The sequence below is a fragment of the Rhinatrema bivittatum genome, chromosome 17 (assembly GCF_901001135.1).
Source record: "Rhinatrema bivittatum chromosome 17, aRhiBiv1.1, whole genome shotgun sequence".
Classification (NCBI taxonomy): Eukaryota; Metazoa; Chordata; class Amphibia; order Gymnophiona; family Rhinatrematidae; genus Rhinatrema; species Rhinatrema bivittatum.
In genome coordinates, this window is record NC_042631.1 from 49,623,092 (window position 1) to 49,649,558 (window position 26,467).

The 26,467-nt window shown below is 45.5% G+C and overlaps 1 protein-coding gene across 8 annotated transcripts in view; it reads right to left on the minus strand.

Annotated features, from left to right (window-relative positions):
- The window catches only part of PHRF1 (PHD and ring finger domains 1), a 352,385-nt gene that overhangs the window by 228,486 nt on the left and 97,432 nt on the right, over positions 1-26,467 (minus strand). For all 8 annotated transcript variants that reach the window (XM_029582942.1, XM_029582938.1, XM_029582941.1 and 5 more), the window contains 3 exons: positions 23,109-23,192; positions 11,522-11,640; positions 10,964-11,058 (listed from right to left, as the gene is read on the minus strand). In XM_029582942.1, the coding sequence (XP_029438802.1) occupies positions 10,964-11,058; positions 11,522-11,640; positions 23,109-23,192 (298 nt within the window). The remainder of the gene's footprint in view (positions 1-10,963; positions 11,059-11,521; positions 11,641-23,108; positions 23,193-26,467) is intronic.

A 26,467-nucleotide genomic window follows, 5' to 3' on the forward strand; every position in this document is an offset into this window, starting at 1 on the left:
GGCTGGGGAAGATCTTAATGTGAGTGTATGCAACTTTTAGATCAAGAAAGCATAGCCAATACCTTTTTTGCAAGAAAGGGATCAAGGTGCCCAGGGAAACCATCTTGAACTTTTCTCCTTTTAGAAATGTGTTCGGCGGCTGTTTTTGGTGAGACTGCGATCATCTGACCTGGCGAAACGAGTAGACAACTTGGCAGCATTGTTAGAGGAGCCTACAAGCTGCTATCCGCTGCGGACCCAGAGCTCCACCCCTGCCGCCCCTGACATCATCGGAAGGGGACGAGGGCCCATAAAACGGGCCTCAGGACCGGAAAGCAGTGCGGCTGTTTTTGGTGAGACGGCGACCATCTGACCTGGCGAAATGAGTAGACAACTTGGCAGCGTTGTTAGAGGAGCCTACAAGCTGCTATCCGCCGCGGACCCAGAGCTCCACCCCTGCCGCCCCTGACGTTATCGGAAGGGGACGAGGGCCCATAAAACGGGCCTCAGGACCGGAAAGCAGTGCGGCTGTTTTTGGTGAGACGGCGACCATCTGACCTGGTGAAACGAGTAGACAACTTGGCAGCGTTGTTAGAGGAGCCTACAAGCTGCTATCCGCCGCGGACCCAGAGCTCCACCCCTGCCGCCCCTGACGTCATCGGAAGGGGACGAGGGCCCATAAAACGGGCCTCAGGACCGGAAAGCAGTGCGGCTGTTTTTGGTGAGACGGCGACCATCTGACCTGGTGAAACGAGTAGACAACTTGGCAGCGTTGTTAGAGGAGCCTACAAGCTGCTATCCGCCGCGGACCCAGAGCTCCACCCCTGCCGCCCCTGACGTCATCGGAAGGGGACGAGGGCCCATAAAACCAGCCTCAGGGCGGCGCTCCGTCGACGCCGGCGCTCCGCCAAGCCACGCGCGCACAAGGGGCGCGCCGGCTTGGTCCGGCTTAGTCCGGAGCAGGCCGGAGGAGTGGAGGAGAAGGAAGCCAAACCAAACAGTCCGTCAAGAGGAGATAAACAACTGTAACACAGTAATTAACCGTGAGTAACAATAATTGGTTGTGAACATGCCTCCGAAAAGAAAGGGGAGAGTTCGGGTCCACCCTCCCATCACTCCTTCTAATTCCACTCAACGATTAATAACTGTTTACACCCCTGTGTTAGTGTCATCTAAGGAGGAGACTTTCCCCGCTACGGCTTCAGAGATAGGAGCTCTCTCGCCGTCTGGGGATGTGACTCTGTCTCCTCCTGATCCCAGACGCCAGATAATGACTCCCCTTACTGATTCCCTTGAGTTTGCCGGCTCGACAAGTGCCGAAGGGGCCACAGCTGAACCGACATGGGTGGAACTCGGGAAAGAAACACCTTGCCTACTTGAATTTCCTGGAAGCACAGTGAGAGATGTAGGGGTTGGAAACACGGTGGCTAAATCTACATCTACCCCTGTACAGGGAGTAGGAGAGAGAAAAGGAACGCTGGTGATAGTGGGGGAAAGTCCGGCTGACCGTATGGGTGTGACAACCCATTATGTGACTCCAACAAAACCGGCAGTTGTGACACTTGATTCATTATGGGACTTAGTGGCAGGCTTGAGTAAAGCCCTCTTTGAGACCAATGCAAATGTTGGAATCTTAAATAATAAGGTTGAAATAATAGAAGAAAAATTAGGGAAAACAGAATCCAGATTAAATAAGATTGAAGCAATATGTGAAAATAATTCTTCTGTTCAATTAAAATTACTTAAAGATGTTACCTCAGCTTCACATAGAATAGAATATCTTGAAAAGTTTTCCAAACATCTCAACCTTAGATTCACTAATTTTCCTAGAATTGTGGGTCAAACAGTCGAGGTGACATTAAAAAAATATTTCCTTGAAAATTTAAAGCTAAATGAACAAGGGTTACCTTGTGTCATAAAGCAAAATTTCCTAAAGACCTCACAATTGGTTAGACCTAATACCTTAAATCAGGCTGAGATTATGGAAAATTTGACTGGATACCTGGAGGATTCTTCCTTAGAATTATGTGACAGAGCAACTCTTCTGGTTACTTTTTCTAATGTGCAAGATATGGGAATTGTTATGAGGAATTTCTTTAAGAATATCTCGTCTCCATTTTATGGAGCAGAGATAAGAATTTACCCAGACCTTGCTCGTTCAACGCAGCAAAGGAGACGGGAATTCTTGATGTTAAGAGCACAGGTTAAAAGTTTAGGTTATTCTTTTGTTTTGAGATATCCAAGTAAATGCATTGTGAAAAGAAAGGATGAATGTTTTGTGTTTTGATACCCAGAACAACTCAAGTCCTTTGTAAATGCTAGGGTTATATCTGTAATATCACCTAGCATACACTAAGTGGGATCTAATTATGTTTATAGACACTAAGACAGCTGATCCAATTAAGATAATTAGTATTACTGATATTTCTCCTATGATTTCATCTCCTCAATTACTTTTGTAAGATTAAGCCAGGAACGATGATTTTGTACATGAAAATGCACATGATTGTATATGGCTATATCTCTTTTCCATTGTAAGTGTTATCTTACTTGATATATGTGAATAACATAATAAAGAGTAAATAAAAAAAAAAAAAAGAAAGAAATGTGTTCAAGGCCCTTTGATCTAGATTGGGACGAAGTCCCCCTGTATTCTTTGTAACTAGGAAGTACCAGGAATAAAATCCTCACCCTCTCTGCCCTGGTGGAACAGGCTCAATCGCTCTGGCTCTTAAAAAGGAGGAGAGTTCAGACAGGAGCACTTCCTGATGTGTTACTGATCCCCAAAATATACTCTGAGGGAGATTTGGTAGGGCACTCAAAAGGTTTAATTTGTACCCTCTGCGAATGATAGCGAGGTTCCACTGGTCCGATGTTATATTGGGCCACTGTTTCACAAACAGCGGCCTGCCCCTGACCAGCAGATCCATTGCCACAGGTATCATGGCATCGACCCAGTCAAAACCCCAGTTGATTGAGACACCGGTTGTGGCTTCAGGGCCCTCTGTTGCCTCGGGTGGTTATGAGGGGGTCTGTTGCTGCTAATGAACCAAGATGGCAGAGTATGGTGTCTCCTCGTGCAAAAGAAAGACTTCCTGGGGTCAGACCTCACAGACTACCTGGATGAGGAGGATGGGTCTTGAGTGCCAGCAGAGAACTATTTGAGTGGTCACAAATTTGGGCCACTGCATCATTCACCTTATTTCTAAAGAGATTCTCTCTTGTGCACTGCATATCAGCAAGTTGTTACTGCACCTCCTGAAGATTTGAGGTCCACAGTCAGGCAAGTATGCGAGCGACAATCCCTGTGGCAGAGACTCAATGCCTCAAAAACATCATAGGTCGAGGGGATTCTGTATTTCCATACACCAAACCTTTATGTACCTGCAACTGAAGGGTGTCCTGCTACTGCTGAGGCAGCTGCTTAGCCAATTCCTGCACCTGTTTCAGGATGTCCCACATATATTGGCCCATGAAAAGTTAGCAGGCTACTATGTGGGCAACGAGCATAGCTTCCTGAAACACTTTCCTCCGAAGGGTGTCCATAGCCCTCTGATCCTTCCCCAGGGACAAGAAGGAATGGATCCAAAGGTGCTTGGCCTTCTCAAGAGAGTATTCAACCACGACAGATTGGTGTGGCAGCTCCCGCCTGTCGAACATGGGAGTCTTTTGAAAGAAATATATCATGTCTGCCTTCCTATTCATGAGAGCCACTGACAGGAGGGTTTCCCACATCCTCATCAGCAATTCCACAAGATCTCGTACACTGGGACTGCCACAATCTCCATAGGATGCTCCATATACTGGAGAATATTTAGCATCTTTTGCTGTGTAAACTCCTCAGTCTGTAACATCAACCATCAACCTAACAAAGCCTGCAAAGGAGAGGTCTTCTTGTGAAGACTTCCTTCTGTCATGGGGAAGAGACATGTCAGAGGGAAAGCCAACCAATGCATCATCATACGAAAATCTGAGGAGACTCCTGGTTCCAGGGATCATCATCACTGTCATCGACAGGGGATGGATCCAGAGGCACTCTGTCCTCGGTCAGTAATATGGGAACCGACTCGGCTGGCCTGGTGGGCTTGGAACCAGAGGCCACTCCCATTGCCAAGGGAGCTTCCTCCTCTGAGGAACTGGGGATGACCACAAAATTGGTCGGTGGCAGCTTCAATACACTAATGGGCTTCAATACTATCCTAGGCACCTACACCAATGAAGGTGTTAGTAGGGCTCCTATAAGCGCATGCAGATAGCCAAGCAGCAGCTCGAGGAGCAACAGAGCCAGGCTCGGTGCCATCAGTGCATCAATGATGAAGTCCTGCAGCACTTACTTCTCCAGCTCCTCCTCAAACATCACAGACACCCAGACTGACTGGAATCCACGAGGTATGACCATGTCCTCTTCTGAACAATAACAAACAGACTGGTGGAGGCTGTGGTGGACCCCTGGGATCAGAGGACTGGCATTCCTCACCACGGGATCGCTTTGGGGACACCATAGCCAAGGCTGGTGCATCAACAGGGTCTAATGCAAATGCTTCTTCAGCTTCCCTTGATGCTTGGATCGGTCCTTACTAGGTGCCGAAGCCAAAGGCTATGAACCCGATTTCTTCAGCATGGGAGAGGTGGGCTCATCTCTGCAGTCCCTGGAAGCCCGACACAGACAGAGCTGATGACTTGACAGCCATCGGTGCAGCTCAGAGGATTATTTTGATGGATCAGTCTTCTGGAGCCTGAAGAGCTAGTTCATGATGAGGAAAGGCTAAAGAGGTTAGGGCTGTTCAGCTTGCAGAAGAGACGGCTGAGGGGGGATATGATAGAGGTCTTTAAGATCATGAGAGGTCTTGAACGAGTAAATGTGACTTATTTACACTTTCAAATAATAGAAGGACAAGGGGGCATTCCGTGAAATTAGCAAGTAGCACATTTAAGACTAATCGGAGAAAATTCTTTTTCACTCAATGCACAGTAGAGCTCTAGAATTTGTTGCCAGAGGATGTGGTTGGTGCAGTTAGTGTAGCTGGGTTCAAAAAAGGTTTGGTTAAGTTCTTGGAGGAGAAGTCCATTAACAGCTATTAATCAAGTTTACTTAGGGAATAGCCACTGTTAATTGCATCAGTAGCATGGGATCTTCTTAGTGTTTGGGTAATTGCCAGGTTCTTGTGGCCTGATTTGGCCTCTGTTGGAAACAGGATGCTGGGCTTGATGGACCCTTGGTCTGACCCAGCATGGCAATTTCTTATGTTCTTCTCCAACTGGGCCTGGTGTCCTTTTGAGGTCATCTGTGTGCACGTGCTGCAACCCCGTATGTCATGCGATACCCCCAGGCAGAGGACACATCTTTCATGGGGGTCTGTAATAACAGATAGTCCTTGCACACTGACAGCATCACTGGAACCCTGTCTAGAACATCGTCATGAAAGAAAAAGAAGTCCCTCTCGTAACTCAGAATTACAAAAAAATAGGAGAAACCTAACTCCACAGGGTGGCAGGTGGGTTTCATGGGGGACTAACATCCTGCTGTCCTAGGAGAATGCCTGTTACAGCTATGCAACTGCTTTCTCCTAGGACAAGCAGGATTGGGGTGGTTCTCCAAGGTAGTGGCTGAGAAAGGCAAAAAGAGCAGCATTCAAAAAATTCAAAGAAACACAAAATGAGACACATAGGGTAGAACAACTGGTGAAGCTTAAAGAAACAAGAAAATAAATCAGAAAGGTGACAACTCTAGTAGAAGAAAAGCACCAAAAAGGTGAAGCAAGGTGACAAAACATTTTTGAGATACATCAGAGGTGGCATTATAAGACTGAAAGGAGACATGAAGCAAGGTGAGGATAAAAATGAAGAAACAGCAGAAATATTAAACAAATACTTCAGTTTTATTTGTGTGTTTTTTGTGTTCAGTTCAGTTTCCAAGACGGAAGACATCTTCCTAGCTATCAGAAGTACAGATGAGAGTGCAGTAGGGAGAGCTCCATTCACAGAGGAGAGTATTTGGGTGGAACTAGGAAAACAAAGTGGAAAGGCCATGGGGCTGGATGAGGTATATCCTAGGATACTTAGGGAGCTCCAAGAACTGCTGGTGAGTCCACTGAAAGACCTGTCAATAGATCCTTGGAGACGGGAGTAGTGCCACAGGACTGGAAAACAGTGGTTGAGGTCCAGCTTCACAAAGGGTAGCAGGGAGGAAGCTGGAAAACTACATGCTGGTTAGCCTTACCTCGGTGATGGGAAAATTAATGGAGAGACTGCTAAAGGAAATGATAATGAACTATCTGCAATTCAAAAAGTTAAAGGATCTGAGAACATGGTTTTATAAGAGGCTAGTCCTGTCAAATGAATCTGACTAATATTTTTGATTGGGTGACTAGAGAAATGGATCAAGGAAGAGCACTCAATGTGGTTTACTTTGATTTCAGCAAGTCTTTTGTTATGGTCCAGCAGAGGAGGCTCATAAATAAAATGAGAAGCCTGGAAGTGAGTCCAAGGTTGTAAAATGGATTACAAATTGGCCAACTGACAGACACCAGCAAGTAGAGGTAAATATAATCTATTCTAAAGAAAGAGTGATAAGTGGATTTCCTCAGAGATCAGTTCTGAGACTGATTCTATTCAATATCTTTGTGAGCTATATTGCAGAGGGATTAGAAGGTAAGATTTGTCTCTTTGCAGATGACACTAAGATATGCAATGGCTGAAGGACTGGAAAGAATTAGAAGTGACCTAGAAAAACTGGAGAAGTGTTCAAAAGTTTGGCAGTTGGGATTCAGTGCAAAGAAGTGCAGAGTCTTGCAACTGAGGTATGACAATCTGAAGGAGTTGGGGGGTGAAAGACTTATGCGCATGAACTGGGAGAGTCCTCGGGGTGATAGTGTCTGAATCTGAAGGTGGTGAAGCAATGTGATAAGGCAGTGGCTAAGGCCAGAGGGATGCTGAGCTGCATTCAAAGAGGCATAATCAGCAGGAAAATGGAGGTCATAAGCCACTGTACAGAACCTTGGTGAGACCTCACCTGGAATACAGTGTTCAGTTCTGGAGACCTCATCTCAAAAAGAATATGGACAGAATGGAAGCGGTACAGAGAAAGGCGACCAAAATGGTGTGAGGTCTACACAGAAAGCCATATGAGATGAGACTGAAGGACCCTAAAATGTATACCCTGAAAGAGTGAAGAGACACGGGAAATATAATACAGACCTTCAAATACCTGAAAAGAATTAATGTGCAAAAATCAAATCTTTTCAGATGGAAAGGAAGCTACAAAACAGGAGGTCTTGATATGAACCTTCAAGAGGGAAGACTCAAAAACAATGTCAGGAAATATTTCTTCACAGAAAGGGTGGTGGATGCATGGAATACCCTCCTGGAAGAGGTTGTGAAGACTAGAACAGTAATGGAATGCAGAAGGTCATGTGTCAAATAGAGAGGATCCCTGTTGGCCAGAAAATGGAAATGAACAAATTGGATAACTTTAACACTATACCTAAAATTCAAATTTCTGCTTGGGAGTAGCCTGCACGGAGCGGCAGTTGCTACTACCCTTAATAAAAGGCTTGGAAGTAGCCTGCATGGAGAGGTAGTTGCTACTACTTTTAACAGACAGGTTGGGGGTAACCTGCATGTAGCGGCAGTTGCTACTACCCTTAAATAATTAAAAAATATATATATTTAAAGAAAACTTGCTGGGCACACGGGATAGGCCATTTTGGTCTTTATCTGCAGTCATTCATTATGTTAAATTTACAGCCCGACACACAAGACTTGCTCACTAGAAAGTAATCTATTCTAGAGTAGATATTATGGACTCTAGAAAAAAAACAACAAAAAATGAATAATCTCACTGGGAAGGATTACATATTCACCATACAAAGTCACCAAGACTGGACCCACTAGGGGTGTTTTTCTGTCCCCAGATGGCTCACAATGTAGGTTTGTATCTGAGGCAGTGGAAGGTGAGGTGGCCTGCCCAAGTTCATGGGGAGCAGCAGTGGGATTTGAGCCCTGGTTTCCCTGATTCATAGCCTGCTGCTCTGGCCATTTGGCTACTCTTCCACTCTACTCCTTGTAAATTACTTTTCTCTTTTTGGGCCATTCTCAAAAGCGGTCCTATATAATCAATATCAGAAATATTTATTATAACCATTGCTTTAACCAAGATATATATATATATATATACACACACATATAAATTGTGTGTGTGTCTTATTTCCACTGAGCAACAAGTAGCACTAAAAGGGTAAAGATATAAAAATATTTTATTACAAGTGGTCTTCATTCTAAAGCATATGGGGATAGACAAAGATCTAAATATGTACACACTGCAGGAAAGGCAAGATGGGGAGATATGACAGACATTCAAATATCTCAAAGGCACAGGAGGCAAGCTTCTATCAATGCAAAGGAGGTTCTAGAATGAGGGGTCATGCAATGAGGTTGAAAGGGGATAGACTCAGGAGTAATCTTACAAAATATTTCTTTACAGAGGTGGTGTGGATGCATGGAACAGCCTCCCAGTGGAAGTGGTAGAGACAAAAACAGTATCTGAATTCAAGAAAGCTGGGATAAATATAGGGGATCTTTAAGGAAGTGATGGGAATTATAATGCTAAATTAGTTGGGTGGATGGGCAGACTAGATGGGCCATATGGTCTCTCTCTGTCATTTCTACCCAAATATGGGTTAAGATTAGTCTCCCCCCAACATTATATGGCCTTCCAACATATCATGAAATTGTTCTCCCAATTTAGCAGAAAACTCCCTTGTTCGCTGTTCGGAGCATAAATATTCACCAATTACTACAGTGACACCAAGTTTCAATTTGAGAGCCAAATATCGACCCTCCTTATCCCTTCTACACTCCAAAACATCCAGACAAAGTCTTGGACACCAAAATCCTCATGCCATCATGTTTAATCTGTAAAAAGTTAGACACAAAGAATATATATGGGAAAAATTTAGTTTTCAGCAAATGCTCATACTGATTTCACACACAACTTTCCTGTATAAAAAGAACAAGCCTCAATCAGAAGCTGCCTCTTCCTTAGCAAATGTAAGCTCTTCACATTTAAAGACAATACTTTAATATTAGCCATTAGGTCAACTCAAACTCGTACAAGCACCCAGCTATTCCCTCCACCACCCAGTTTGTTGTTCCTCCCTTGTTCTCTCCCTCCATGGCCAACTTCCCCCTCCCACCCCACCCACCTGTCTCAAAAGAAAAAAAAACGATGTGCACCTCTTCCAGCACACTTCCCATCGGAGGAATGATGCTCCCATAAGGTGGCCATCTATACACCCAAGACTAGAATATGAAATTCAGCATCATAACACAGAAAACAAAACAAAAAATTGCAACAAGATTAACAGAAAATAACCTGTGACACTCTGACATCACTGAAATGCCAAGGAAAATGCCTTCCAAGGCAAATATGCCTCGAACAACATATCTTGAAGAAACATTAAAACACAGGTTCCTCTGCTTCTATTTCAAGTATGAGAATCCCAGGCTGGAACATCACTGTCAGAAATCCAACTTTGTCAACTCAGTGCCATTGAGAAGTTTCTCTCCAAGGAAGTGGCTTGGATTCTGCAGTTGTAGCATCACAAATATTCCAGCCTTGCTTAAAACAGGCTATAGCTTCTACCATCGTGCAGATTTTTGAAGTTGAACCACTAATAGTAAAAGCCAACCCAAAAGAATAAAGCCATTTATAGCAAATATCCTTCCACCCTGAGAGCATTTGTAACTGGCTTTAAGACTTTACAGTGTTGCAGTGTTACAGAGGAGATATAATTGAACAGCTCAACATGGTATACCTTCCAGTTCCAGCCTCTTTAATGCGAAAATAGTGCAGACATGCAATAATGTCCTTTGGTTTATTTCTTGATACTGGCCTTAGGGAACTGTGTGTGTGCCCCATCACTATTTCCTGTTTTTACTCTCAGACTCTCCAAATCCCAAAATGGCCTCACGTACCAATTTCACCACCATGAAGTAGTCCATAGACTCCACCACCTCATGTATTCCCTGGATTCAGATGTTATGCCTACAAGCACAATTTTCAATAACTTCCAGCTCGTCAGCCAGCTCTTTATTCACCCTCAGTAGATTCTGCAGGTCCTTTCAAAATTGCATCACCACAGTGGCCTGTTCATCCATCCAATGATCATCATCCACCCTTTTTCCCAATTCATTAAAATCCTATAACAGTTCTCCTGTCACCTCATGAATTTCATCTTTCACACCATAAATGTCAGCTTTTAAGACTTTAAACCAAGCGAGGAACTCAGCTCTAATAAGGCTGCCCTGCTCAGCCAGCACAGTTATTCCTTCCTCCGTCATCTCTGACTTATCCACAGGAGTTGCACCAGCATTATCAATTGATTTCTGCTGACTCAAAGAACTTCCCAGTGAAGGCGAACACCTGCAGGCCAACCGTCTTCTTTCGGTGAGCCATTATATCGCCAGCAAAAGAACTGCCCTCTTGAAATAGCCCAAAATTCACTAAAGCCCATTGAAAGTGTGTGTGTATATATACACACATACACACACACATATATACATATATACACACACACATTCATAGGCACAGGTGCGCACACACACACACACACACACACACAGGCTGTTATTGACCAGACAACCCGAGCAATGCTGTCGAGTATTCATTAATATGCTTTATCTGCGAAGCCATGCTCCCACACACAGGGACAGGCAGGCATAGGAATATATATAGGTATGCAAGCTTGCACAAATGTGGGTGCCTCTGTGTGTGTGGGGGGGGAGTCTGTGTGTCTGCACGTGTGTGCCTGTTTGTGTTTGAGACAGTGCTTCGTAGGCAGAGCATATTGTCTTTGCACATTGTACCATTCAATATTTAACTTCTTTTATTGACAAGTAAGCTAATCTGGAAGCACGCTTGACTAACACCTTCTGAGCCAGAGGTGCTAGACTAGCTCAAACCGGAAAGGAGAACTGCCATTACCATTAGTAGGAAGATTTGCTTCTTCACATTGGGGACAGAACCATTCATCCACAGGTACAGCGCTGAGAGGAGGCACCAGGCATTCCATGTGGTAACTGCAGAAAACCAGAACACATTCATATTTCTGGTAAAGTTCAGAAACTCCACTCACCCCTGTGATTCAGAGGCTGAATTCAGCATGGCAGCCTGGGAAACTAAAGCACAGGCAGTTGTGTCCTTACAGGGCATGTCAAGGATTAAGCCCCATGATAAGGACTACAGATTTAATAGTCGTCAATGCAGAGAGTAGCACAGAAAGTTTCAGCCTCCAGCCCTTGGGTCTACACCAACATCAGTGATATATTAAAGGCAAGACGTATGACCTTGCTATTTCACATCAGTGTAGCAGGACCTGCATTTATAAACTACTCTGTAGTGTAGTAGAATCAGAACTGAGGGCCCTCCATTAACACTCTGTATATTCATATCACCTTTAATGGAGTTCTGCTTACAGTAAAAGTAAATCAACTCCCCATCCTCCCACTGAGAAGCCCTCCGATTCCCATAATGTCCTCTTACCCAGCGTCACAACCATCACAGAGCAGGAGGCGGTCTTCTCTGTCACTTCTGCCACACACTTGACAGTTTGTTATGTCATCCTCTTCGTCATCCTGAGCTGATCGGTTTTCAACTGGAACCTGTAATACACAGGAAAGGAAAATTGGTTCTTACCTGCTAATGTTCATTCCTGAAATACCACAGATCAGTCCAGACAAGTGTTTTGCGCATCCCTACCAGCAGATGGAGGCAGAGAATAAAAGCTTTTCAGGCACTTCTACATAACAGAGTGTCACCTGCAGTCCCCTCAGTATTGATCTGTACCCAAGCCAACAGACCCAAATAACTCTGGGCGAGCAGACTCAAAGTTGGAGACTCCTAAAACTAGGACCCCCCTGTCTCAAAAAGGAAAATTGGTTCTTACCTGCTAATTTTCATTCTTGTAGTACACCACAGATCAGTCCACACTCCTGGGTTTTGCCTCCCCTCCAGCAGATGGAGACAGAGAAAGCTTTGACTGACTCTGCCCTATACCCTGAGGTGCCACCTGCAGTCCATCAGTATTGAACGCTATCAAAGCAGAATTTTACAAACCAACATAACCAGCTAAACTTCATTGGAACTATATCGGAACTACAGTTCACCCGGGTTAGGAAAGAAGTATTGCAACTCACGAACCCTAAGTGGAAGCAGAATCCCGAAGAACCGTCGATAATGAAAAATCAAACAATGAACCCAGACAGCACTTTATTTGCAGCTTATACACCAAAACAGTGATCGAGCGGACTCTCCGAAATCTATCCATACACAGAATTGGGCGGGCCTCTGGACTGATCAATGGTACTACAGGAACGAAAATTAGCAGATAAGAACCAATTTTCCTTTCCCTGTACGTACCCTGATAAGTCCGGGCTCCTGGGATGTACCAGAGCTGCTTTATTCGGGGTGGGACCCAGAGAGTCCTGCTCTGAGAACCTCCTCTCCAAAGGCTGCCGAGCTCGGAGCCTGGACATCCAAACAGTAATGACTAGCAAAGGTATGTAACGACTTCCAAGTCGCCACCCTACAAATCTCCTGTGGGGAAATTTGACGACACTCCGCCCATGACGTCGCTTGCGACCGAGTGGAATGAGCCCTCAAGCCTACCAGGAAATGAGCCAGAAGATAGGCTGACCCGATGGTCTCCTTTAACCACCGAGCAATCATGGCCCGGAACACCTTATGACTTCTTCGAGGACCACTCCATAGCACAAACAAATGATCTGACATACGGAAACTGTTGGTAACCTCTAGATAACGCAACAGCATGCGTCACATATCCAACCTCCTGAGGTCCCTGGAAGAGGGATCCGAACGGTCCAAATCAGGAAAAGCCGGAAGCTCCACTGACTGATTCAGATGAAAGGAGGAAATTACTTTGGGTAGAAAGGAAGGCACGGTTCTCAAAGAAACTCCCATGTCGGAAATCCTAAGAAAAGGTTCTCTGCAGGATAAAGCCTGAAGCTCCGATATTCTGCGTGCCGAAGAAATAGCCATGAGAAAAAACACCTTCAACATAAGATCTTTCAAAGACGCATGTCTGATGGGTTCAAAGGGCGCAGCGCACAGGGCCCTGAGCACCAAGTTCAAATTCCAAGAAGGACATGGGTTCATAAACAGAGGCGCAAATGTTTTGCTCCCCGGAGAAATCATGCTACATCCGGATGCGCCGCCAAAGACACTCCACGTAACTTACCTCAAAAACAACCAAGGGCTGCCACCTGAACCCGTAAGGAACTACAGGACAATCCTTTTGCCAAGCCGGCTTGCAAAAAAGACAAGATGTCAGATACCGAAGTCTGCACCAGATCTAATTGGTGATCCACACACCAAGACTCAAACTCTCCACACTCTTACATATGCCAAGGAGGTGGAGGGTTTACGAGAACGCAGAAGAATAGCTACCACCGCGTCTGAATAACCCTTGCTCTTTAACCGGCGCCTCTCAAAAGCCATGCCGCTAGACAAAAGCACTTAACCTCTTCCAAACAAATGGGCCCCTGACAGAGAAGGTACGGTAGATCCCAAAATCGTAGAGGACCGTCCACGGCCAGACTGACCAAATACGCGAACCACGGGCGTCAAGGCCACTCCAGCGCCACCAGAACAACTTCTACTTGTTGAGCTTCTATCCGTCTCCGTACTTTGCCGATCAGTGGCCAGGGCGGAAACACAAAGAAGAACGTCCTTTGGCCAGGGAACCACCAGAGCATCTACTCCTTCCGCTCCCCGTTCTCTCTGAAGGCTGAAGAACCAAGGGGCCTTGGAATTCTGAAACATTGCCATGCGGACCATTGCTGGCCTGGACCACCTGCCGCATATCCTCTGAAAGGCTTCGCCGCACAATTCCCACTCCCCCGGGTCGAGACTGACGACTGAGGAAGTCGGCCTGAACATTATCAACTCCGGTGATGTGAGAGGCTGCTATGCTGAGCAGATGCTGCTCTTCCCAGCTTATCAGTTGCTGCGCCTCCCGCGCCACCGGTTGACTCTTGGTTCCTCCCCCCAGGCTCCAGCAGGAAAGCAATGCGGACTGTAGAGGTCTCATATGCACAAAGGCCCAGGAAACCAACTCCAGAGTAGATGTCATCGAGCCGAGGACTTGCAATAATCTCGTACACGTGGTATAGGAATGGACAATAAATCTCGGATTTGTGCTTGCAGCTTGAGAAGGCGATATTCTGGAAGAAACACCCTCCCCTGAAGAAAGTGTCGAATAGTGCGCCCAGGAATTCCAGTGACTGAGAAGGAATTAGGTGGCTCTTGTCTTCGTTGATCACCCAACCTAGGGACTGCAAGAGGTCAATGAATCTGTGGACTGTTGAGCGGCAGAGGGACTCCAACTTTGCCTGAATTAACCAGTCGTTCAGATACGGGTGGACCAACAGACCTTCCTTCCTGAGTTGCGCCACCACCACGACCACCTTGGTAAATGTTCTGGGAGCCGTGGCCAGCCCGAACGGGAGAGCTTGGAATTGAAAATGCTGTCCCAGAATGCAAAATTTCAGAAACTTCTGATGATCGGAGAGGATGCCGGTATGAAGGTAGGCCTCGGTCGTCCAGAAACGCAAAAAACTCCCCCTTGTGCACAGAGGCAATGACCGACCTGAGGGTCTCCATGCGGAACCTGGGGATCCGTAGACAACGGTTGACTCTTGAGGTCGAGAAAGGGCCAAAACGCTCCCTCCTTTTTGGGCACTACAAAGTAAATTGAGTAACGACCTCTCCGTTATTCTGATCGAGGAACTGGAATGATGGCTCCAAGATCGCTCAGACGCTGCAGGGTGTCCCTTACTGCTTGACGTTTTTCCTGGTAGGAACACGGCAAGACCAGAAACTGGTTTCGAAGCCGCCGAACAAAATCTAAAGCGTAACCTTGACTTATCACCTTGAGAACTCACTGGTCTGACGTCCATCTGGTCCATTCCCCGTAAAACAGAGACAATCCTGCCTCCTACTACCACCACTTTGGGGTCATCCCCGTCTGCTATGTGAGAAGCAGAACCAGCCCCCTGACCAGGATCCACCCAGAGATCCGCATCCAGCAAGGACTTGTCCCGGAGATCCGGCTGGTTCTGGTCGAAGTCATCTGAGGTAGTATCCTGAGAGTGAGCCGCACCTCCAATTTACGGTCCTGAAGATCCTTAAGTGCCGTGGCTCCCATCACCAGAATAGTTGTCATCTTAGTGACTGTCGATACAGCGGCATCAAACTTAGGGAGATTTAAGACTTCCAAAGCCTCCTCCAGTAACGGATATAGCTTGTCCATTGCTTTGCCTACCTTCAGGCCCAATTCAGGGGTGTCCCACTCTCGGTACAAGATATATCAGTGACCGAAAGATGGAAGGGAAAGGATGCCGTCGGCCCCCTAAGTCCCACCATGACTGGATCTATATCTCCTATCCAGGAGTCCCTCTGCGGGGCCTCAATGCCCAATTCCGCTAAGATCGCCGTGATAAGGGGACTAAGCTCCTCACTCCGAAAAAGGCAGACCACTTTGGGGTCATCCCCGTCTGCTATGTGAGAAGCAGAACCAGCCCCCTGACCAGGATCCCCCGCCGAGATCCGCATCCGGCAAGGACTTGTCCCAGGGATCCGGCTGGTTCTGGTCGAAGTCATCTGAGGTAGTATCCCGAGAGTGAGCCGGACCGGATCGCAGAGGACGCTTTGGGACCAGATTGGAGCCCAGGTCGCTTGGCCTCGAGCGTTTGGACAGCTGGGCCCCCAGGACCAGCACAGAACTACTCCCCTGGCTTCTCCTACACCCTTTCTGCGACTTATAGGCCTTGTGCAGGAACCTGATAAAATCCCCTGAGAAAGAGGAAGAGGCCCTCACCTGTGTCTGCGCCCCTGCTCTGTCGTCGTTCCCCCCCCCCCCCTCCCCAGGGACTGCCTGCTGCGGGGACAAGGGAAGAGGATCTGACGCTCCCTGCAGGGCCTGCTGTGTTGCCACGCGAATGGTGCCTAAGATGGCCTCCATTCCCACACTGCACTTAAACAGGTCCGAGGAGGAGAGATGACGCGCCGGTACTTAGCTGCAGCGTGAGCCAGCCAAATCGCTTCCTTAGCTGCTAAAACTGACATGCCCTCCCCCCCAGGGAGGCACGCAGAGCCTCTCCCGCGGGAACTGCGCACGTCCCCACACGCATGGCATCGGGAAAACGGCATGAGAGAGAAAAGAATTAACAAGTCCCCCCCCCCCTTCTGAGGAGAGACAAAAAAATGGCGCCGCCGAGCACTACCTTCGCAGCAAATTGCAAGTGCTTGTATCAGATTATTTTTTTTTTTTGTATTACCTGAATGCTCTGCGGGACCTGCTCCGGATAGGGTGAGTGAGCCGGGCTCCCCGGTATCACCTTAGCCAGGAGTGGCTGCTGCGTTTGAAACCTCCCCAACCCCAGCGGCCTCAAGAACCAGGGGGGATGGTCCCCTCAGGACATCACCACCCCCTGGGAGGCAGCGAATCATCTGCTAAGAAAATTTAGTCACGCTTTCCTTTTTTTTTTTTCTAAATTTCTTAAGGGGCTATTCCTGACCTACAAGTCCCAGACTAAACCTCACTGAACACAATCACTGACTACTCTTTCAAAAACCAACTACCATAGACTGCAGAATTTTGCACCTCCAACATTTATTAGTTTTCTATACCGATATTCGAGTGGACATCATATCGGTTTACATAAAACTGAAGAGAAATACAATATAACAGGGAGGGGGAGAGGGAGTGAGGAAAAATATGCTCGAGAAAGAGTGAAGAGTAAAAGGATAGGGAAGAAACTAACAAATTAACAAAAACATTGTGGTGGATGAACGAATGTCCAAGGGCTAACAATAAGCACTATATACAATTTTGCAAAGGGTAATGAACACTATATACAAATTAGTGCTGTGTACAATATTGCAAAAAAAAAAAAAAAAAATGCACTAATTGAAAGGCAAGGTGTCTAGAGGGTGGGGGGGGGAAGGATGGAAGAGGGAAGGCGTACTAATGGCAGTATTTAAAGAAATTACAAGCAGAGGCATGTCTAGGGAGCTAGGAGGAGCGGGAGGATGGGCAAGAAGTACAGGGAAATATGCAATCTTACAAATTATACCAGATTGTACAAAAAATACCAGATTATACCAGATTGTAAACTACAATGTAACACATGGCTGGGAAGTGACGAGGAGGGGCTAGGTGGGGTTCAAGTCAGGGTATGCTGGAGACAGAGAAATACTGACTGCAGGTGGCACCTCAGGGTATAGGGCAGGGTCAGTCAAAGCTTTCTCTGTCTCCATCTGCTGGAGGGGAGGCAAAACCCAGGAGTCTGGACTGATCCGGGTACGTACAGGGAACAAGGATTATAATAATTAGCAACTCTTAAGACATAGAGTATGTACAATCTTAGTAAATCTGCATATGATTACAAACTGCCTTAGCAACATCCAGAAGCGAGGAAGTCTTTCAAAAAGGGATAGGACTCTGGACTGATTGTGGAATTCCAGGACGAAAATTAGCAGGTAAGAACCAATTTACCTTTCTTGTTCATACCCCAGATCAGACCAGACAAGTAGGATGTACCCAAGTCCCTCTATACTGAGCAGGAACTCGAAAGACCCATGCACAACACACTCTCCCCAGACGCAGTCTGCTCCGGTGCCTGCTCAATCAAGCAATAATATTTAGTAAAATTGTGAAGACCATGTCACCACTCGACAAATTTCCTGCAGAGAAATAAGTTGACACTCTGTCCAGAAGGTTGCCTGTGCCCTAGTGGAATGAGCCTGCAATCCCTCCGGAACCAACTGACCCTTACAGATATAGGCTGAACTTATTGCCTCCTTTAGCCATCTTGCAATCATTCTCTTGGAAGCTTTATTTCCCTTCTTTGCTCCACTGAACAGGACAAAAGATGATCTGATTTCCAAAAGGCATGTTACCTTAAGATACCGCAAAAGAATTCGCCACACATCCAATAAATGAAGCTTCCTTGCAAGAGGAGTATCTGATGACAAATGTGGAAAGGCCAGCAACTCCACCATCTGGTTGAGATGAAATGAGGAAACAACCTTGGGCAAAAAGGAAAGAACCATGTGTAACGATACACCATCCTCTGAAAAGCATAGGAAACGGTCCCTACACGATAATTCTTGAAGCTCCGATATCCTCCTAGCTGAGCAAATGGCCACCAAGAAAACAAGATAAGAACCTTCAATGAAGCCCTTCTAATTGGTTCAAAGGAAGGACCACAAAGAACGCGAAGGACCTGATTAAGATTCCAGGCCGGACATATCTTCTGGAACGGAGGACACAGATACTTCGCCCGCTTCAGAAAATGCAAAACATCCGGATGAGGAGACACCAATGGTCTTCCCTGCAACTTACCTCAAAGACACCCTAAGGCTGCCACCTGAACTCTATAGGCCAATCCCATAGCTAACCTGCTTTGCAAAAAGGCAAAAACTTGAACATCTACGTGCAATGGCAGCAGCTTGTTCTGAAAACACCACAACTCAAACACTCTCCAAATTCAGATATAATCCAAAGACATGGAAGGCCTCCTTGCCTGAAGCAAAGTCGAAATCACTGGCTCCAAGTATCCTTTCAAGCAAAAACATCACCTTTCAAAAGACAAGCTGCTACACAAAAGCGAGCCGCCCGGTCTGAAAGGATGGGTCCCTGCCACAAGAAAGCAAATGGGTCAAAAAACAGGACCATGTATCATGAAATGAACCAGATCTGCAAACCACGGTCAGTGTGGACACTAAATTGCCATGAGAATCACCCTGCCTGGAATGTTCGATGCGATGCAATACTCTACATATGAAAGACCACAGGGGAAACACGTAGAGCAACAGTTTCATTGGCCACGGTTGGATGAGGGCATTGATGCCATCGAAGCCAACTTCCCTCCAGTGGCTGTAAAATCGAATAGTCTTTGCGTTTCCTGGAACTGCCATGAGGTCCAACTCTAGCCTGCCTCATCTGACCTGTTTAAGGGCAAAGGCCTCCGCTGACAACTCCCACTTCACCGGATTCAGCCGTTGTCTGCTGAGATAGTCCACCTGCACACTGTCCACTCCAGCCACCTCCCAGTACTATGAAACTTAGGAATCTATGATAGTTGGCTCTTAAGGGAATGTGGAGATAGGCCTCCGTCAAATCCCAAGAGGCCAGAAACTCCCCTTGGGCACCGCTATCAACGTCCACAGCGTCTCCATCCGAAGATGCGGCACCCGGATCGCCGCGCATTGACCTTCTGAAGATAGAGCATGGGTTGAAAAGTCCCCTCTTTCTTGGGAACAACAAAATAAACTTAGTACCTTCCCCGTCCTCGCTCCTGAGGGGGAACTGGAACAACTGCGTGCAAGGAGCTGCAACCGCTCAAAAGTGTCCCGCACCGCCTCTCGCTTTGCTAGGGAGACGCAACGGGAGACCACATAAGCTTCCATGAGCGGGCAAAAAAATTCTAAGACATAGCCATCTCTTACCACCTCCAGAACAGATTGGTCTGATGTGATTCTGGTCCACTCGTAAATCAGGAACAATCTGCTTCCAATGGCTTCCAAAGAGGAGCGGACCAGCTCGCCTTCACTGGCCAACCTTACCCTCCTCCGGCACCCTGGCCAGCACCTTCATAGGAGGGCATACGCTGACCCCGAAAGGACTGCTGACTACCCGAGCCCTGCTTCTGTGCTGTAGGCAAAAAACTTCTGCTTGACCAAAATCTCCTTGCATCTCAAAAACCAGCATGTGGCTGAAAGGTCTTCTTGCCAGTCGTCTTATCCTCAGGTAATTTATTTCCCTTTGACTCCCAATTGCTTCAGCTGTTCCAGATCCTCACTGAACAATAGCTTCCCTTTAAAAGGGTGGTTACACAGCTGTGCTTTAGACCACACATCCGCCGACCAATTCCGCAACCATAGGAGTTTCCGTGCTGCCACTGCGGAAACCATATTTCTGGCAGAAGTCTGGACCAGGTCGTATAGGGCATCTGCCACATAGGCCACTCCCACCTTTAAGCAGGCAGCCTGAGCAGCATCATTTGTTGTCCCTGACACCATCTCTTGTGACTTCTGCACCCAACACAAGCAGGCTCTCTTCATCACGCTCCTGCAAACCACCACATTAAGGCTTAAGGCCGAGACTGCCAGTTTCTGATCCTGTATATCCTTCAGAGCGGACGAACCTGCCACAGGGATGATTGTCTTCTTGGTCACTGCTGACATTGCCGCATCTACCGTGGAAATCTTCCAACCTGCCAAGGTCTGTTCCGGCAAGGGATAGCTTAGCCATAGTCCTAGCCACCTTTAGACCTGCCTCGGGAGATTCCCACTCCCAATCCACCAATTTCTTCACCTTTTTTAATAGAGGAAAGGCCTTAGGCAGTCCCGTAGTCCATCCAAGACCAGATTCATGCCCTCATTGTCAGAATCTTCCTGCGTAATCTTAATCCCCAACTCTTCCAAAACCTAGGGAATCAGTGACCGTAGTTCTTCCTTATGGAACAATCTAGCCACCCTAGAACTGTCCCTTCTGCGATCAGGACATCCTCCGCATCTTCCATTGTATCAGCCAAAGCGCTCACAGGATCCTTGTCCGAATTACCCTCCGCACCTCTTTGTAGCAGATTGGTACCTTCTGTCTCGTCTAACATGTCTTCTTTGTCACCAGAGAGACAACAGAGGCCAAGAAGCCAAAGAAATCCCCCCAGCCGCCTTAGGCTTCTTAGTCAAACGGGTGAGAGAGCTTAGTTCCTTCTTAGCCAAATATGCCTTATGAAGGAGCAGAACAAAATCTGCAGAGAATTCTTCAAAATCAGTGGAATGATAATCCTGATCTGCATCCCCCTGGATCTCTTCCCCCTTCCTGTCCCCAACAGGGCGCTGATCAACAAGAAAGAGCAGGGGAGAGGAGTCCTGAGGCTCCCTTGCAGAAGCCTGGCTCCTAAAATGGCCACCGTCTCCTCTAACTCCCCCCTCCCCCGGGGAGGGGGGGGTCTCCTGCATTTGCCCAGCCGATCAAGTGAAACAACCACCCCCATGAGTCCTGCAGAGGTCCCAACCCCTCCGGAGACAGAATATGGGCAAAACGTGGCTGCATCAAGGTGCGACTGCCTGAGACCACAGCTGCAACAATTTCCTGTGCTGAGCGGGAGGCGCCATTAAGCTGCTGTAGTGGCTAAAAATACCTCCCTGCTTGAAGAAACTCCTGTCGGCACGGTCAGCGCATGCCAATGCTGCTCAGACACCTGACCTGGTGGTCAGAATAGTCGTCCCCCACTCTCCCAATTCTGCCTCCCGGCAGCCAAGCCGCTAAGCTTAAATCACTGCTTCCTGCTTTTTTTTTTTTTTTTTTTTAAAGGAACATACCTCCAAAAACAGACACAATGGAAGAGAAAGAAAACGAAATAATTCCCTGCTTCTGGACATTGGCAGCTGGCAGTGATGGGGACCAGGATCCCTGGCTTTCACTCCCTCTGGAAGCTGAGGGCCAAGGATCACCAACCCCCCGCTCTATCCGAGGGATGGCCCATGAAGGAACCTAACACCTCGGGGAGCCCTCTTCTTAGGAATCTGCTTTCTTCCAAATTTAAACCTTTTATTTTTTTAAATTCCAGACTGCAGGTTTGCACCTCTACCATCTGCTGGAGATAGAGAAATACTGAAGGACTGCAGGTAGCACTGTTATGCAGCAGTACCTGAAACGTTTTTATTCTCTGCCTCCATCTGCTGGTAGAGATGCAAAATCCACTTGTCTGGACTGATCTGGGGTATGAACAGGAATGCTATTTAACTGTTACTGCTCTGTACCCCAGCCATCCATTAGGTCTATGTAGAGAAAATAAACAGGATTCTGTGACCATTAGAATCCCCAATTCATTGATGTTATTCTCACAGTAAAGGTCAGGGCAAGTAATTCATCCCATACCGCTGCACAATGGTATTTTTATACATTAAAAACACTTGGACCAGTCCAAAATACCAGTGGCAATGCTGTATGCTGCCATGTGAGAAATCAAGCCAGCTGGGGCTGATGATGCTGTAGTAGCAATGTGTACAGCCCCAGTAAGAGAATCCCAATTAATGCACAACAGTGATATTTTAATGGCCAAACCAGATACACACATCAGGTTCCAGAAGGAACTGGGGTCCATTTTAATTCATTATATTCTGCTGGTCAGGCACTTGCATGGCCCCTGGTTCAAGAATTATCACTGCAATGATTGGATTAGATAAAAAGGGGGTAAAAAAGGGGGCAAAAAAGGGGGCAAAAAAGGGGGCAAAAAATTGGGCACCCCCCCCCCCCCCCGATAGTTGCAAGGAAGGCTCAATTAAGCTGAATCCCCAAAGGGCAGAAGGAAACTATAGGAACAAGAAGTAACTGATAAAGCACTTGAAAACCCCCAAAGACGCTCTAGGAAGCAGAAACATTCTGGACTCGGCTGACATTTCCTTAAATTTGAACCAGAAGCTGGAGACAGTTTTTCTGGGAAAATCTATCCAGTTTATTAGTGTGTTCAAATATGACAGGAACTAAGAATATTTATTTTTTTGGAGGATGTTTTATTTCTTCAAACAAAAGTTATGGTTTTCCCTGAGTAAGCTTGCAACACACAGGCTAGAAAGGCTGGAGCTTTTTCATCTTCCTTGAGCTGTATATTCCAGGTTGGAGCATTGTTTCTTTTAAGCCACTCTTGCAAATGTAAAGTTATATCAAGAAAAAAAAATATGGGTTTCATGTGGAATCCTAATCATTAAGAATAAACGACAGCTACTACAATCTGTATCTTCTGGGGTGCTGACCTAGCTTAGCTTAGATATTCTCACTAAAATGCTTTCCTTTTCTTCAGATGGCATTTTCTGCAAGCTGATCATGTGTGTATTATTGGTGGTTCTTTTTGTAGACATTTTTTTTCCTCCTTTGTTTTGGTCTTTCATGAAGCAAGGTAAATGAATATATACTAAACTATGAGGGTTGTTTTGTTTCTTCTGTTTTGTATCAAGATGTGAGCTCTTAAGGTGATTATCTTGAGTGCAAATTTAAATGACTACAAATACAAAGGTTCAAATAAATACATGTACTTGCCTTCTTCAAGACCTTTCCACCAAAGTGTGCACGAATGCAAATACAGCTGAAGGTAATGCGATCGACTGGGCAGGAGCTGGCATTCTATAGAAAAGGTAGAAATATACTGTCTTAGTTCTAGCATTTCGGCTTCTTTTCTTACCACTGTACATCACATACAGGTGCAAAGATTTATACACAAATGGGCTTGATAACCTCCTGATTGTCATCAGTATTGTGTAGAATGCTCTATAACTAGGAACCATCATTTTCAGTTTTTATTTTATTTTTCCTCGGAATTTATCAGTATCTTTACAAGAAGAAAACAATGATGTCATTTTTTCAAGGAAATATTTTTATTCTTGTTGTAATAAATACTGATAAATTTCTGAGGCAAATAAAAACTGGAAACAAAGGTCCCTATCTATAACCAAGGTAACACTAAACACTGTATATAATACAAATATATGTTCTGCCACTATATAGCAACATAGTATTTGTCATCGGATAAGGGCCTCTTAGCCCACCAAGTCTGTCCAAGAATCTAATAGCACTGTATATAAAATGCAAAGATATGCTCTGCAGCTGCCAGTTAACCATATACAGGGAATGATGCACTGGCAGATGGCGAGGGCACTGTATTATATCAGTGCTTTTCAACCTGGCTTCCACAGAGCCAAGATTCCCTGGACATACCTGAATGGTTACGTGGCCACTGCCACACCCATGAAAAAGTGGTTTCTCCCACAACAGCTCTTGAGAGAATGAAGACTGGGCTACTTACAAAACTGCAACCGCCTAACCCTATCTCTACCACTGTCAAATAATATGGACAGCAGATAGGGACAATTAGGTCTATCTAAGCCTGCCCAATTTCATTCCTGATGCAATTCCACAGATTTCCCCAGAATGGAGGATACAGTAAAAATGATATGAAGACCCAGAAATTCCTTCCTTCTTATGGATCTTCATATATCATTCTTAATTATCCACATTAACAAACAGTCCTTACATAAACCTACAAGAAAGATCTTTCACTAGATCCTATAAGCACGCGATCTGGACATTCAATCTGTAATTTTTTTTATAAAGCAACCATACAAATTTAACAATTTGCAACTTGCTTAAATCAAAACCGCTGCTTCAGTCTTCTCAGCCCATGCTGCAGATAAAGCACTTGTCCTCCTCACTGCTTCAGGAGGAAAGTCCTTTATTTCCATTCTAGGCAGGGTACCCCAAGTTTCTGCAGTTCCTCAGAGCTAAAATCTGAGAAGGGCTAGAAAATCAGACAAAAAATATAGAAAAAGTCCAAATACTGATAACATTAGGAAGTAGAGAGAACTTGAAAATCCAGGCAATGAATAGAGATCTGCTTGCCTAGGTACTATTAAAGCAAAGTTGTTTACCTGTAAAAGGTGTTCTCCGAAGACAGCAGACAAAGTCAGCCACACAAGTGGGTGACATTATCTAACAGCACCAACTCAAACCATGCTGTCACAGAGCTCAGCCACTGTGCACGTGTCCTTACAAGCTGACTTCCTCCTCTAAGGGGAAGTGGATAGGATTGTGTGGCTGATTTGTCCTCCCTATGGAGAATACCTGTTACAGGTAAGTAACTTTGCTTTCTCTGTAAACAAGTAGTATATCAGCCATGTCAAGTAGGGACTCCCAAGCTGAGAGCTGCAAGGAAAACAATTTTTTTTTTTTTTTTTGCTTACAATGGACCTTCTTGCAACTGATAATCTGGCAAGGCTAGTGGGAGAGTTGAAGCAATTAATTGAAAAAGCTCTTTAGAACTGCTTGGCCAAAACCGCTCTTGTCTTGAAGCCTCATCAAGACTATAATGCATAGTAGGGACCAGCTGGAGCAACGTCACTGTGAGAGCAGGAGATAACATCTGCCTGCTAGCGGCTGTGACTGGCTTTGCCTGGTCTTCGAATGATCTTTGATGATCTATGCAATTGAAAAATCTAAGATCACTACATTAGGTAGGATTATCTGCCTCTGTTTTACATTTGTTTCTCTTCTTCACCTGACCTCCATAAGTGTAACCTTTGGGATACTGTACAAGTAAGCCACATACACTGTTTCTCTCTCGTATATTACCTGTTATAAATTTACCTTTAAAATATGCCACGTACCAAAAGGAAGGCAAAAGTAAAGCCTTCCATAGGGACTGTGTTAGTTCAAACGGGACAAAGAACAGTGTCAGGGTGGCTAGGTACTCCTCTACAATCCCCAGTAGAATTGACCTCTGTGGGGATAGTTCAGAGCAGAACTCACCCCACCAGGTCTCAGAAACATCCTTAAGTCCTGGGGTACCGGTAACACCTCCCCCCCTTGGTAGAGAAGGGATAATCCTCTTAGAAAACCCAGGAAACATACAAGAAGCCCTTAGTGGTACTGAGACATCTGAGGAAGAACAAAAATGAATGGAAATTCTACAATTAAATAAAGGGAAAACAATTTTAGAAGATAAAAGTCAAGACCATATTGATACATCTGTCTTGGGAACAATAGGAGATACCCCTCTGTTGCCTGATAAAGAAAGCACTCTGCGCAATCTAGAAAACTTAAACAGCGCCAGCCTTGAAACCTAGCACTATTAAAGTGGCTATTCAAAAACCAGCAAATATAACACTAGAATCCTTGTGGAACTATATAGCAAAATTGGATTCCGCAATTACAAACCTAACTGAAGTTGTTCTGGTAACTAATAACTCCGTAAAGGAAAATTCTGGAAAGTTAGCCTATCAACAAAAAGAAATGTGTGGGATGGAAAATCGTATAACACAAGTAGAAAAAATCCAGAGTCAGCAGTTAAAAACAGAAATAGAGTACCCGAAAAGATTTGAAAATCTAGAGAATTCAATAAGAGCTTTAAACCTGTAATAAGACAGATAAGTCCTTTGGAGTTATTTAAAAGCTATATAACTCAAATTTTAAAAATTCCAGAACAGTGCCATCCGGTAATTGCTAGAGCCTTTTATGTGGGCCCAAGAAAAAAAAATGTTTTAGAGCAGATGGAAGTCCCACAAGAGGAAAAAGAACAAGAAAAGTCAGAAAATAAGATATTAGAATCTTCAATTAATATTTCAGATATATTACAGAAATCACATGAAGAATTTCAAGTTACCCATAGAAGGACTTTATTGATCCAATTTGCTTTCATCTCAGACAAGGATAACGTAATGAAATTCTTTTTTCGTAATAAATTAAAAGAATTTTATGGACAGAGAATTTGGATATTTCCAGATGTGATACGGAGTACTCAACTCCGGAGAAAAAAATTTCTAGCCCTGAGGAAAGAGGTAATAGATAAAGGAGGTTCCTTCTTACTTAAATATCCCTGCAGGTGTGCCATTGATTATAAAGGAAAA